General features: G+C 44.6%; 1 protein-coding gene across 1 annotated transcript in view; it reads left to right on the forward strand.

Annotated features, from left to right (window-relative positions):
• Window positions 1-13,294, forward strand: part of LOC132831490 (parvalbumin alpha-like) — a 28,977-nt gene extending 15,683 nt beyond the window's left edge. Inside the window, exons 3-5 of the mRNA XM_060849660.1 lie at window positions 3,824-3,956; window positions 8,142-8,251; window positions 13,041-13,294. Of these exons, the coding sequence (XP_060705643.1) occupies window positions 3,824-3,956; window positions 8,142-8,251; window positions 13,041-13,069 (272 nt within the window). The 3' untranslated portion in view covers window positions 13,070-13,294. The remainder of the gene's footprint in view (window positions 1-3,823; window positions 3,957-8,141; window positions 8,252-13,040) is intronic.
• The last annotated feature ends 662 nt before the right edge of the window (window positions 13,295-13,956 follow it).

The raw sequence follows: 13,956 nt of genomic DNA on the forward strand, positions 1-13,956 counted from the left end.
TCCATCTTTTCCTTTACTCTTTATTTCCCCTCTTTCCTTCTTTCCCCTCACACTTTCTCATCCTTTCTTTCCCTTTTTCCTTCTTTCTTTCTCATCTTTTCTTTCTCTCTTGTTGTTTTCACACTTCCACTCTCATTTTTTCTTCCTTGTTTTTTCCTCTCTTTCTTTATCTTTCTTTTCTCGTTCCTTCGCTCTTTCTTGCCTCCATTCCTCTCTCTTTCTTCCTATGCCCTCTTTCATTTTTCTTTCGTTCTTTCTCTTTCATTCTTTCTCTCTTTAACGCTTTCTGTCTGGCTCTTCCTCCATTAAACTGGAGTTTAGCTTCAAAGATGCACTCTTTCACTGCTGCACCATCACTGCGCTGGGGATGTCGCAGGAAGTTAGGATGGCTTGGTGGTTAGCATTGCTACTTCATGGCACCCAGGACCCCAGTTTGATTCCATCCTCGGGGGGTTTGTGCCACTCCCCGTGTCTGAAGAGGTTTCCTCCCACAGTCCAATGATGTGCAGGGGAGGTGGATTGGCCGTGAGAAACAAAGGGGTGTGGGTCTGGATGAGATGCTTTTACAGATAGTCTGTGTGGGCTCAATGGGCTGAATGGCCTGCTTCTCCACTTGTAGGGGATTCTGTGAAGTGGTCGGTCAGTGTCATTTTTCTTTGATGCCTTTTCCCCCAAAATATGGTTCTTGAGCATGGGAATTCTTGGGAAAATTTGCCTGCTGCACTAGCACTGAACATAACCGTGGTACACTGTAGTGTGTAGCTCGTGAATGAGGTGCCTTGAACCATGGTTAGTTACAGGGTCTGGGAGCAACTAAAGTTTCTAAAGAGCCAGTGTAGCGTCAGGTTATCCTTTTCCTTCGAACGTTGTAAGATCCAGTGACCATCAAGTGCTCTGTGCCTCTAGTTAAACCAGTATTGTCCAAAGGAATTAGAATTAGATTTACTGTCCTGTCTACTCAAGTTACAAGACAAATCAGGAGTGTGATGAAAAATATACAATATCGCCAACTCGTGGCACTATCTTAGTTACAAAGTACCTGGGTACAAACAAAATAGAGAAAATAAAGAAAAACAAGTTAAAGAAAATGGTCAGAATAAGCAGCCAATGGTGACTTCCATCGGTAGAAGTCACATGACACCAGGTTACAGTCCAACAGGTTTATTTGACATCACAAGCTTTTGGAGCGCTGTTCCTTAATCAGGCAAGGACAAAAGTCCAGCGTTCCAAAAGCTTGTGATTTCAAATAAACCTGTTGGACTGTAACCTAGTGTCATGTGAGTTCTGAATTGGTCCACCCCCGCACCTCCACATCATGGCTTCCATTAGTGAGATAGGGGAGAATGTGTAAACTTCACGCAGACAGTCGCCTGAGGCTGGAATTGAACCCAAGTCCTAGTGCTGTGAGGCAGCACTGCTAACCACTGAGCCACCGTGTTGCCCATCTTGACTTCCACCAGGGTCCATTGAATTGGGGACCCAGCACCAGTCTCTCGAGTGATCAATCCATCGCCACATCTGAGGTAAAGGAGGAACAATCCGTAACTCTAAGCGATAGCCCTGCTCTATGTAACTATGTGGTAAAGAGAAACACCATGAAGGGAAATGAAAGCATGTCGAAATATTTCAATTGTTACACCACACCTGAATCCTGGGTAATTATGGGTAATCATGAATAGTTGCAACAGCTAAATGTATTCGACGGAGCTGCTGAGAGTGCGCTGCACCATTGCTCCCCCTTCAGTCCTCCGTCTCAATCCTAACTCATCTCTGAGAGACAGATACAAGATTCACATTGCCCTTGGCAATGTATTTTGCACCATATCATAGAATCCCTACAGTGTGGAGGAAAGGCCATTTGGACAATCAAGTTCACACTGACCCTCTGAAGAGTATCATAGCTAGACCCACCCCTCTACCTATAACCCTGAACCTAACCTACACACATCTCTCTGGACACCATGGGGCAATTGAGCATGGCCAATTCCACCCTAACCTGCACACCTTTGTGACTGGGGGAGGAAATGGGAAAACCCACACAGACACGGGAAGAATGCACAAACCCAACACAGACAGTCACCCAAGGCTGGAACTGAACCCGGGTCCCTGTGGCGCTGTGAGGCAGTAGTACTAACCACTGAGCCACTGTACTGCCCTTATGCCAAACATGAGGATAGCCATAGGCACCAAAAGTCCCTGTGATAACGCTGATCAAATGCACCAGAACCGGCAGTTACCCAGAGATCTGAAAATAAATTTTATCGGTCTCGAAACATTAACTCTGTTTCTCTCTCCACAGATGTTGCATTTCTCTAGCACTCTCAGTTTCCTAGCACCTGCAGTATTTTTCTTTTAGCTAACTGTGCTGGAGTGGCAATATGGGGATGGAGGCAGAATCCCAGAGTAGCTGCAGCATTACAACAGGGGATGATTCAGCCATCATCTCTGTACTGGCTGTCTGAAACAGCCTTTCCCTCAGTACTGTTCACCCCCTTTCCTTCGCCTCGATAACATTCAAGCCACAATTTTCTCTCTGGGGTGGGGTGGGGGAGGGACGGGGGGTGGGTGCATTTCTTTCCAACTGATCCGTCCCAGAAGTTCTGCAAGGGTTCAGAAGGAAGATGCAGAATTTGATCCCTGTTCTGTACTGGGTTGATTGACTTGTTACAATGACAGGGAACAAGTGAGAACTGCAGATGCTGGAGATCAGAGTCAAAAGGTGTGGTGCTGGAAAAGCACAGCCGAAACATACCTGAGCTCGAAACGTCAGTTCTCCTGCTCCTCGGATGCTGCCTGACCTGCTGTGCTTTTCCAGTGCCACACTTTCTGACTCATTACATTGATAGTAAATGCAGCTGAATACAGATGAACAACCAGGTAGAGTGCCTGTTCCTGATGAAACAGGAGCAACAAACCATTCAGCCCACTGAGTATGCTCTGCCATTCACAAACATCCTGATGTGACTGTGACCTTAACTCCACTTTCTTGCCTCATCCCTGACTGCATCAAAACAAAACTCAACCTAAATTAACCTTGAGTACATTCAATGTCCCAGTTTCCATTACTCTTTGAGGAAGAGCGTTCCAAAGTCCTCCAAAAGAAGAAATTCTGCCAAACCTTCATCTTAAATAGGAGAGACCTTTAACTTTAATCAGAGTCTCTTAGTTTTCCTTAAGGTATTCCACATTTTAGGGTGAAGTAGAGAAAGCGTTTAGTCTCGCGGGAAATCAAGGGAGGTGGAGGACATGGGAAAAGTGGACTTCAATCTACAGTTGTTCATGGTCATATTGAATGGAAGAGCAGGCCAGCTTTTATCATCCAAAACAGAAATTGCTGGAGAAACTCAGCAGATCCGGCAGCATCTGTGGAGGGAGAAAGCTGAGTTAACATTTCAGGTCAAATGACCCTTCTTCAGAACTTCAAAATCTGTTCTGTAGCAGGGTCACTGGACCTGAAACATTAACTTTGCTTTCTCTCTCCACAGATGCAGCCAGACCCATTGAGTTTCTCCAGCAACTTCTGTTTTTGTTACTGATTTCCAGCATCCGCAGTATTTTGTTTTTATTTGGCTATGATCTACTCCTGCTCCTAATTTCTTAAGTCTGTCCTCGGTGAATATTGGATGAGGAGAGAGCTGGGTCCACCCCCTCATCTCTCACACCATAGCCAATGACCCAAAATGGTATTGGTGGCTAACAGTAGAAGGGGAATGAAGGGAGAAAGGGACAAGATAACTTCCTATGCTGCTATAACATCCTTAATTGCAAAACCAGAATGAAAAGATATTTGCCTCACAACTATACCTCATCATGTAACTTCTAGCTCCCGGAAGCTTTGATCACAAGAAGTTCTTCAACATGGTGGGTCTGAAGAAAAAGAGTACTGAGGATGTGAAAAAAGTCTTCGAAATCCTTGACCAAGATAGCAGCGGCTTCATTGAAGAAGACGAACTCAAGTAAGATCCAATTGCCCAATTAAACTGAACTTTCAGCAACCTTTTGACAGAGCGTTGCATTTATGGCATTAAAATATACCAGAATTCTTCAACTGGTCTGTGGGAGGTGGGCCCTTTACACTGAGTTGTCTAGTTAGGATGCCATCTTGCTAAATGTATTAAATTGGCAGAGTTATAAAGAAAGGCTAGTGAGACTTTCTTCATCTAAGCATAGAAGATTGAGAGGTGACTTTATAGAGGTTTATAAAATTGTGAGGGGTGTAGATAGGGTATGGTAGTTTTCCTTTCCTTAGGATGGGGGATTTCAAGACTAGGCGGCACATTTTTAAGGTGAGAAGAGAACGATTTAAACAAGACACGAGGGGCAACTATTTTTATACAGAGGGTGGCCTGCGTGTAGAATGAACTTCCTGGGAGAATAACGAGTTTTGAGAAGATTTGTAGCTCAGATTGAGGTTTTGGATGTAGGTTTGCTCACTGAGCTGAAAGGTTCATTTCCAGACGTTTCGTCACCGTACTAGGTAACATCTTCAGTGGACCTCAGGCGAAGCACTGCTGAAAATTCCTGCTTTCTATTTATATGATTGGGTTTCTTTGGGTTGGTGATGTCATTTCCTGTGGTGAAGTCACTTCCTATTCTGAGGGAATGGTTGATGTGGGTACAATTACATTTAAAAGACAATTGAACGGATGCATGAATAGAAAAGGTTTGGGGGGATATGGGCCAGGTGGGATTAGTTTGGTTTGGGATTATGTTTGGAAGGGGCTGGCTGGACTGAAGGGTTTGTTTCCGTGATGAATGACTCTGTGACATTAACATCGGCAATGCCTCGGTTTTCAGTTATTGACTTAGAGTCATGGAGTCATAGAGATGTACAGCTCGGAAACAGACCCTTCGGTCCAACCTGTCCATGCCAACCAGATATCCCAACCCAATCTAGTCCCACCTGCCAGCACCCAGCCCATATCCCTCCAAACCCTTCCTATTCATATACCCATCCAAATGCCTTTTAAATGTTGCAATTGTACTAACCTCCACCACCTCCTCTGACAGCTCATTCCATACACGTAACACCCTCTGCATGAAAAAGTTGCCCCTTAGGTCTCTTTTATATCTTTCCCCTCTCACACTAAACCTATGACCTCTAGTTTTGGACTCCCCTACCCTGGAAAAAAGACCTTGTCTATTCACCCTATCCAAGCCCCTCATGATTTTATAAACCTCTATAACGTCACCCCTCAGCCTCTGATGCTCCAGGGAAAACAGCCCCAGCCTGTTCAGCCTCTCCCTATAGCTCAAATCCTCCAACCCTGGCAGCGTCCTTGTAAATCTTTTCTGAACCCTTTCAAGTTTCACAACATTTTTCCGACTTCCATTATAATCCAATAAAGCTGGTGAATGAGACAAACCGGTTAGATGGCAAAATGGAGATCTGTTATGGCCAATACATTCATTTCCAAGAAATACTAGGTTCTTTGTTAACTTTGTTTCTCCTCTTGTACAAACTGGCAAATGGAATCAGTTCAGTTTAGGAAATCTGGTCAGCATGTACAAGTTGGGCTGAAGGGTCTGTTTCTGTGCTGTGTGACCCTATCTGACTCTATACTTTATGGGTGGCACGGTGGCTCAGTGGTTAGTACTGCTGCCTCACAGCACCAGGGTCCCATGTTCAATACCCGCCTTGGGCAACTGTCTGTGTGGAGTTTGCACATTCTCCCCAGGTCTGTGTGGGTTTCCTCCCACAGTCCAAAGATGTGCAGGTCAGGTGAATTGGCCATGTTAAATTACCCATAGTGTTAGATGCATTAGTCAGAGGGGAATAGGTATGGGTAGGTTACTCTTCGGAGGGTCGGTGTGGACTTGTTGGGCCGAAGGGCCTGTTTCCACACTGTAAGGAATCTAATCTAAACATATGAATGTCCAGGGCAGACAAAATATGCTTTGCAAAAAAAAGTTTAAAAGTCCCATGTTATATTTGTACCAGAATCCATCACCCCCAAACCCATATAACACAGCATAAGCGTCAGAACAGGAGTAGGCCATTCAGCCCTTCAGGTCTCTTCTGTTAGTCAGTGAGATTATGGCTCATCTGTAGCCTAACTCCATTGGCCTATAACACTGACTATGTTTGCTTAACAAAATAAAAATCTATCTCAGATTTAAAATTAACATCAGATCAACATGCACTGCCATTTGTGGAAGGGAGTTCCAATCATCCATCACCATTATAGCAGAAAGGGGAGATGCTAGGGGTGTTTGTCAGTGGATAGTATTCTTGCTTTCAGGTGGCACAGTGGCTCAGTGGCTAGCACTGCTGCCTCACAGTGCCAGGGACCCAGGTTCAATCCCTCCCTCGGGTGACTGTCTGTGTGGGGTTTGCACATTCTCCTGTGTCTGCTTGGGTTTCCCCCCACAGCCCAAAGATATGCAGGTTAGATGGATTGACCATGCTAAATTACCCATAGTGTTCAGGGAGGTATAGGCTAAGGGGGTTAGCTATGGGAAATGTAGGGTTATAGGGTAGAGTGCAGTGGGTTTTGGTTGGGATGCTGTGTTGAGGGTCAGTGTAGGTTGAATGGTCTGCTTCCATACTGTAGGGATTCTATGATTTGTGTGTTGAAGTGCTTTCTAATCTGAATAGCCCTAATTCTCAAAGTATGCCCCCTAGTTCAAGAATCCTTAAATAATGGAAATTTTTATTTACCCTGTCTTCTCCTGACAACATCTTGAAGACAGCTACCAGATCATCCCTTAATTTTCTAAAACCTTATTTGCATTTCACTCCTCATTAACGCAACCCCTTACGTCCAGGTATCATTCTGGCAAACTTGTGCATTCTCTCTCCAAGCCAAAGCATCTTTCTGATTTTTTTTTTAGATTTGATTTATTGTTGTCGTAACATTAAAAGGTTTCTGAATGGGTACATGAATAGGAAGGGTTTAGAGGGATATGGGTCAAGTGCTGTCAAATGGGACTAGATTAATTTAGGATATCTGGTCGGCATGGACAAGTTGGACCGAAGGGTCTGTTTCTGTGCTGTACAGCTGTATTATTCTATGACTCTATGTACCTAAGTACGGAGAACAGTATGATGTACAGAACAGGCAGATCATAGCAAACAAGGACATACAGATCATAGGGTGCTTAGTTGGAGTGAGGTCTACAATGTTACAGCTGCACAGGAGATGCACAAAGCAAGATCAATGTTATTTGAATTTAGACAGGTCCATTCAGCAGTCTAATAACAGCAGGGAAATACATGTGAAGAAGTTGGAAGAGTGTATTCTGAAGGTATGGTGCCCAGCTCACAGTGTTCCAAGTGAGATCTAACTCAATTGTATAATTGCAGCATAATCTCTACCCCTTTTAGTTCAGTCATCTAGACATAAAGGCCAGCATTCCACTGGCTTGCTTGATTATTTTCTGCAGCTTATCATGACATCTTAAAGATCTACACACTGAACCCACAAGTACTTTTAAACATCCTCACAGGAGGGGGCAGGAACAGAGGCTAGTGAAGGTAGATTGAGCAATGGAGGTGTGAAGGGGGATGGGTCGAAATTGCAAGGAGTAGTCAGTGTTGGTTGAGTTTATGCTTAGAAGAAGAAAGAATCCCTACAGTGTGGAAACGGGCCATTCAGCCCAACGGGTCCACACTGACCCTCCGAAGAGCAACCCACCCAAACCCATTCCCCTGCCCTAGATTTACACCGACTCATGCACCTAACTTACACCTCCCTGGACACTATGGGCCATTTAGTATGACCAGGTCACCTAACCTGCACATCTTTGAATTGTGGGAGGAAACCCACAAAGACACAGGGAGAATGTGCAAGCTCCAGGCAGACGGTCGCCCGAGGCTGGGATCAAACCCAGGTCCCTGGCACTATGAGGCAGCAGTGCTAACCACTGAGCCACCATGCCACCCCAATCTCTGGCTTGATAGCAGCAGCAGCAAGGGATTTGCCTGATGTTCTAGCTGCAGTAGATTTATATCCCCTTGCACTAGTGTAAAATCACAGCGTAAGGCATGATCTAGTGACCCTTGCACCATCAGGGGCGCTGTCTGAAGAAGAAATGATTTTCAAGGAAGAATAAGAATCAGAGCCCTAGAAGTTGAGGAAGCAGTGGCTGATAATTGTCATTTGTATCAGCGTTTCGTTTGTATTTTGCCCTTTTCACAGACTTGTGCTAAAGAGCTTTCATGCGAATGGAAGAGAACTCTCCGACAGTGAAACCAAAGCTTTGCTTGCAGCCGGAGATGAGGATCATGATGGTAAAATAGGAGCAGAAGGTATGTAGTTGATTCCAACGATTAGATCTGAGACTATAGTATGGCGACATCTATTTACTTGCATGTACTGTACTATATAGTTCACAAGAAGCCAGTGTTATAGATATTTTCTAATCAACCCATTCATTGATGTATTCTAGAGCAGGTGGGATTTGAACCTGGACCTCACAGGCCAGAAGTAGGGATACTACCACAAGAACCCAAATTGCTATCTGTTATAACCGATTGAGGGGCATTATTTTTATATCAATTGGCTCAGTTGTGTCATGACTCCCCTAGAGTGCATCAGATTTGAAGGTGGCCCTCCTGGCTCAGAGGTAAGGACACTACCCACTTTGCCACAAGTGTCGGAATTGAACCAGTGAGCCTAAGGATGTCGGTTTTGTGACACACTGCAGTGGTCCCACAATCCCAACTGAGTGATTGATGGAGGGTCATAGAGGGGACGAAGCACCCCTTGGTGCCTTCCGTCAGACCATAAGACACAGGAGCAGAACTTAGGCTATTCAGCCCATCGAGTCTGCTTCGCCATTCAAGCATGGCTGATAGGTTTCCCAATCCCATTCTCCGGCTTTCACCCCATAACCCTTGATTCCCTTGACAATCAAAAATGGCATTCATTCTCAATAGAATGCCTTGGCCAACCTAGAGTGAACTTGCTCAGTTTGAATGGAACCAAAGGTTTGGCAGTTAACTACTGCAGGAATGTCTCTTGTCAACCAGAATCCAGTTGCCAACAATGCAGCACAGCCTTTTCACACGGCATTGTAAATTGTTGTTCCCTTTGAGATCTGCTTTTCTTGTGTTTCTGTCCTGTCGAGCACAAGGCAAAGCATTGGCCACATCTCAATCTTTAGATTAGATTCCCTACAGTGTGGAAACAGGATCTTCGGCCCAACAAGTCCACACTGGCCCTTCGAAGAATAACCCACCCAGACCCATTCCCCTACATTTACCCTGACTAATGCACTATAGACAATTTAGCATGGCCAATTCACCTGCCCTGTACACTATTGGATCATGGAAGGAAACTCACACAGATGCAGGGAGAACGTACAAACTCCACGCAAACAGTCGCCCAAGACGGGAATCGAAGCTGGGTCACTGGCACTGTAAGGCAGCAGTGCTAACCATTGAGTCACCATGCCACTCTCTTCTCAGCAGTACTCGAACACAGGTTTCACCTAAGCAACTATGGGCAATCTTTGTTGTCCATCCACTCACTGTTGCCCTCCCCACTCTGATGAAACTGTGTCCTCAAGTTACCAGTATCACATGATCTCCACTTACTATCCATCCCACTCCTTCGTCCACACTCTCGTCATTGGTGCCTGACATGTCAATCAATGTGCTGTCCCACCTTTGTACAGCCAGTTGGATGAGGAATAGATTCTGTCCTCTGAATGGATGACTCTTGACAATCAGTGTCATGAGCATGGTGCTGGAAAAGCACAGCAGGTCAGGCAGCATCTGAGGAGCAGGAGAGTCGGCATTTCGGGCAAAAGCCCTTCATCAGGAAAGGTCCTTTACAGTCAATGTCCAGTTAACTCTTGTGTCCACTCATCTAATAAAAAAAAGTGCTCATGGAATTTTTTAAGAAGTTGGAGGAACAAATTGCTGCAGATGCTGGAATCTGTACTGAAAGCAACAAATGCTGGAGATCACAGAGGGTCAGGCAGTATCCATGGAGGGAGAGCAAGCTCATATTTTGACTCAAAGCTTTAGCCTGCTCTCTCTCCATGGGTGCTGCCTGACCTGTTGTGATTTACAACATTTTTTGTTTCCAGTAAAAGGTGCTATCAGACTCCTTGAAGATTTTGAAGACCATTCTGGAAGGTTGGCAACACTAGAAACTGCAGCCAAACACTCATGTTCTTGATTTAAATGGGGTGGCCGAGTGAAAGATGCAGGATATTGCATCAGCTTCATTAACAATTCAGGTCCATTAGCATAGTAGGAATAGCCCAATAATGATTACATTATGAAACCCAGGGCCTACTTTACCCATCCCACGTCGAGGCATTGACACAAGTTGCGGGTGAGATTGTCAAACAGAACTAAACTGGGATAGAAGGGCCATTAACAATGCTTAAGGAACTGGACAACAATCAGGAGAAAGCAATCCATCAACAACCCTCAACATTCACTCCCTTGACCACCTACACCCCAGCATACAGCACCTACCTCTGAGATCACCTTCCAAACCTTTACCCTCTGGCAAGGAACGGGCCAGCGATGTTTAGGCTGATCATAGGTTGCAAGTTCCCCTCCAAACCACACCCTGGTCGAGATTTTTGATCCATGATCGGAACTTGTACTTTCAGCAGGATACGCGGCTCCATCACTTTTAAAGAAAGCTGCCCAACCAGTCCATGGTAATGGGTTACATTGGAGTGGGCATTCCCTTACCGAGAGCTGTGGATGCCAGGGGTTGAAGGAGATTTGGGTGGAAGAGTTGGCTCCATGACCCAGTGCTGTATTGAGGTTTCAAAACAAAATGAAAACACAGCCCTCATATCTCCTCATTCTACCACACACTCATGCCTCATCCTTGGTAACAATTTCATACCCCTGTACTTATTCCCTATCACTCTTCTTACCCTCATAGCTAATGTATTAATTCCTCATTGGTCCTCATAGCCTCTGTCCCAATCTCTGTGCCTCCACCTACTCCCTTTTATAATCCTTATACCAACATGTGCTACCTCATAACAAGCTATGGACCCCAACGTTTGCCCTTACACCTACCTTGCCAACTTACCCAGTTTTGAAAAGTGTGGCGCTGGAAAAGCATAGCCGGTCAGGCAACATCTGAGGAGCAAGACTATCGTCGTTTCAGGCACAAGCCCTTCATCAGGAATGTCCTGATGTCGTCACATTCCTGATGAAGGGCTTATGACTGAAATGCCGACTCTCCTGCTCCAAGGATGCTGCCTGATCTGCTCTGTTTTTCCAGTGCCACACTTTTCGACTCTGACTTTCCAGCATCTGCCAGTCCTCATTTTCTCCAACTTACTCAGTTTGTTCCATCTGCAGATCTCAGGATCTAAGGGACATGAATAAAGTTGTATTTAATACAGGTCTAAGTGTGTGTTGTGTACTTCACTGTGTTGCACAAAAAACTCATTCATTAAAATCCATTCACAATCTTTACATCCCTTCAACTAAACAATGCCTTATCATAAAAAATATTGTTAAGTGTAGAGTCTCTTGCAGAAACATTGGAATTCAGTTATTATCCCACTTCAATGAGCCTATAGGCACTTAGAACTGTTAATCAAACTGTGAAATGGCAGGCACTCCACTGTAATAATGGATGGCTGTGAAACCAGGCATGCAGTAGCTACCCAGTAATGGAAATCTCTCAGCTTATGTCATTAGACAGAGTGAGATAACAATTATTATTTTAATATGTAAATGTTAAAATTATGCAAATACTCCAGACATTTTTTAAAGCTTGATTTCACCAAAGATCCTCAGACTAATTTCTTCCAAACCCATGACCACTTCCATCTAGAAGAACAAAGGTAACAGATACTAGGGAAAACCACCACCTCCAAGTTCCCCTCCAAGCCACTCACCATCCTGACTTGGAAATATATCACTGTTCCTTCACTGTGGCTGGATCACAATCCTGGAATTCCATGCCAAAGTGCATTGTGGGTCAATCCACTTCGGGTGAACTGCAGCGGTTCAAGATGGCAGCTCACCCCACCTTCTCAAGGGGGCAATAAATGCTGGCTCAGCCAATGACAACAATATCCCACAAAAGATAAAAAAAGACTTTTAAATACCATGTTAGCTTGCATCTTCCTGTCTGCACGTGTTAATCCATGTAGTATGTACCACAGATAGTTACACTTTTGTTGAGCCAGATACCTAGATGTTTATTTTGAACACTGTTTAGAAGGTTGTGATGTACATTCGGTTTGATTTATTGTCGTCACGTGTACCTAAGTGCAGTGAAAAGCTTTGTTTGCACACACAGAGTGAGGGTTTGCTTTTGACAATTCCAATTAGCTTGACAGTTAATATAGGAGATAAGAGTTAGAGTTGGTTATTAAGTCCCTTGAGTCTATTCCACCAATCTTCTATCTCTACTTTAGCTCTTCTAAAGAGCACACTACCTCCTTGGATAGGGCACTTAACACTCCCTAAAGGCTCCTCGACCTCTCAAAAGGTGTCCCAGGACCATATCAAAAAAAAACAAAAGACACCTTACCTCTCTAAAGATGGGCTCTGGCTGGCCAAAGAAAATACACAAAGTTTTTCACCCTGCGCTTACCAGGTCTGCAGTCAACACTTCTGGAAGGAAATCTGCCATCCTTACCTGATTTGACCTACGTGTGACACACAGCAATCTGGCTGACTCATTCGGGATGGATAATAAATGCTGGCCTAACCAGTGATGCTTTCGTGTCAATGATGTGGAGGTGCGGGTGTGGGACTGGGGTGGACAAAGTCAGAAGTCACATGACACCAGGTTGATTTCCAACAGGTTTATTTGAAATTGCAAGCGTTTGGAGCACTGGTCCTTCTTCAGGTGACTTGACGAAGGAACAGCACGCCAACAGCTCATGATTTCAAATAAACCTGTTGGGATATAACCTGGTGTTGTGCGACGTCTTGCTTTCATGTCTGGAATAAATAAAAGTAACAAGGAAACTGGCTCAAAGTGTGAAACAGCCAACTGCAGTCACTACCTCTGCTGATTTATTTTAAACGTTTTAATTTGATGTCTTAATTCCTGAATTTTTCCTCTTTTCTTTCCCCTTCTCTCCCCTCACAGAATTTGCAAAGCTGGTGGCTCAAGCATAAAAGAACTGAACCAAATCATTGCTCCTTTACCAACTCCTCCCCTCCCCTCACCATTTGAATTCACAACGATCCCAATACCCCAACCCTGGCCCCAGAGAAAACTTTCATTAATTAATGTCCACCCAGAATTCCTTCTATTTATTTGTACATTTTATACTCGTGTTTGTGCCGGAAGATGCTGTCAAACAAACAAATGTCAAAAGAATAATTCGGTCTGACAAATAATGACCTCTGTGTGTTCTGTCTTTAATGATTGGTTCAAGATAAACTTGGTCCAAGTGTTGCTAGATTGGTGGTCTAGCTTTTGCCTACAAGGGTCCCTCATTACTAGGTGTAACCTCAAACTCCTGATCTAGTCAAAGCTGCTCGCTCATTCGCGATTTGGTTTATTTGAAATCACGAGTTTTTGGCATGCTGTTCCTTCAACAGGTCACCTGACAAAGGAGCAGTGCTCCGAAAGCTTGTGATTTCAAATAAACCTGCTGGACCATAACCTGATGGTTTAACCTGAGAATAACTGTGCTTCAAGAACAGGGAGTGAGAGATTGAGAAGGAGAATCCTTCATGAGCATCTTGACCAGTGTCGGAATTAAACCCACACTGTCAACATTACTCGCAAACCAGCTGTCCAGCCAACTGAGCTGTTGCATTTGGTCACCTGACCCAGCAGGTGAATACACACTTTCCTTACATTGTGTGTAGCAGGAGGAGAAAGTGAGGACTGCAGATGCTGGAGATCAGAGCTGAAAATGTGTTGCTGGAAAAGCGCAGCAGGTCAGGCAGCATCCAAGGAGCAGGAGAATTGACGATTTGAGCATGAGCCCTTCTTCAGGATTCCTGAAGATGGGCTCATGCCAGAATCGTCGATTCTCCTGCTCCTTGGATGC

Source organism: Hemiscyllium ocellatum, chromosome 33, assembly GCF_020745735.1.
Source record: "Hemiscyllium ocellatum isolate sHemOce1 chromosome 33, sHemOce1.pat.X.cur, whole genome shotgun sequence".
Lineage (NCBI taxonomy): Eukaryota > Metazoa > Chordata > Chondrichthyes > Orectolobiformes > Hemiscylliidae > Hemiscyllium > Hemiscyllium ocellatum.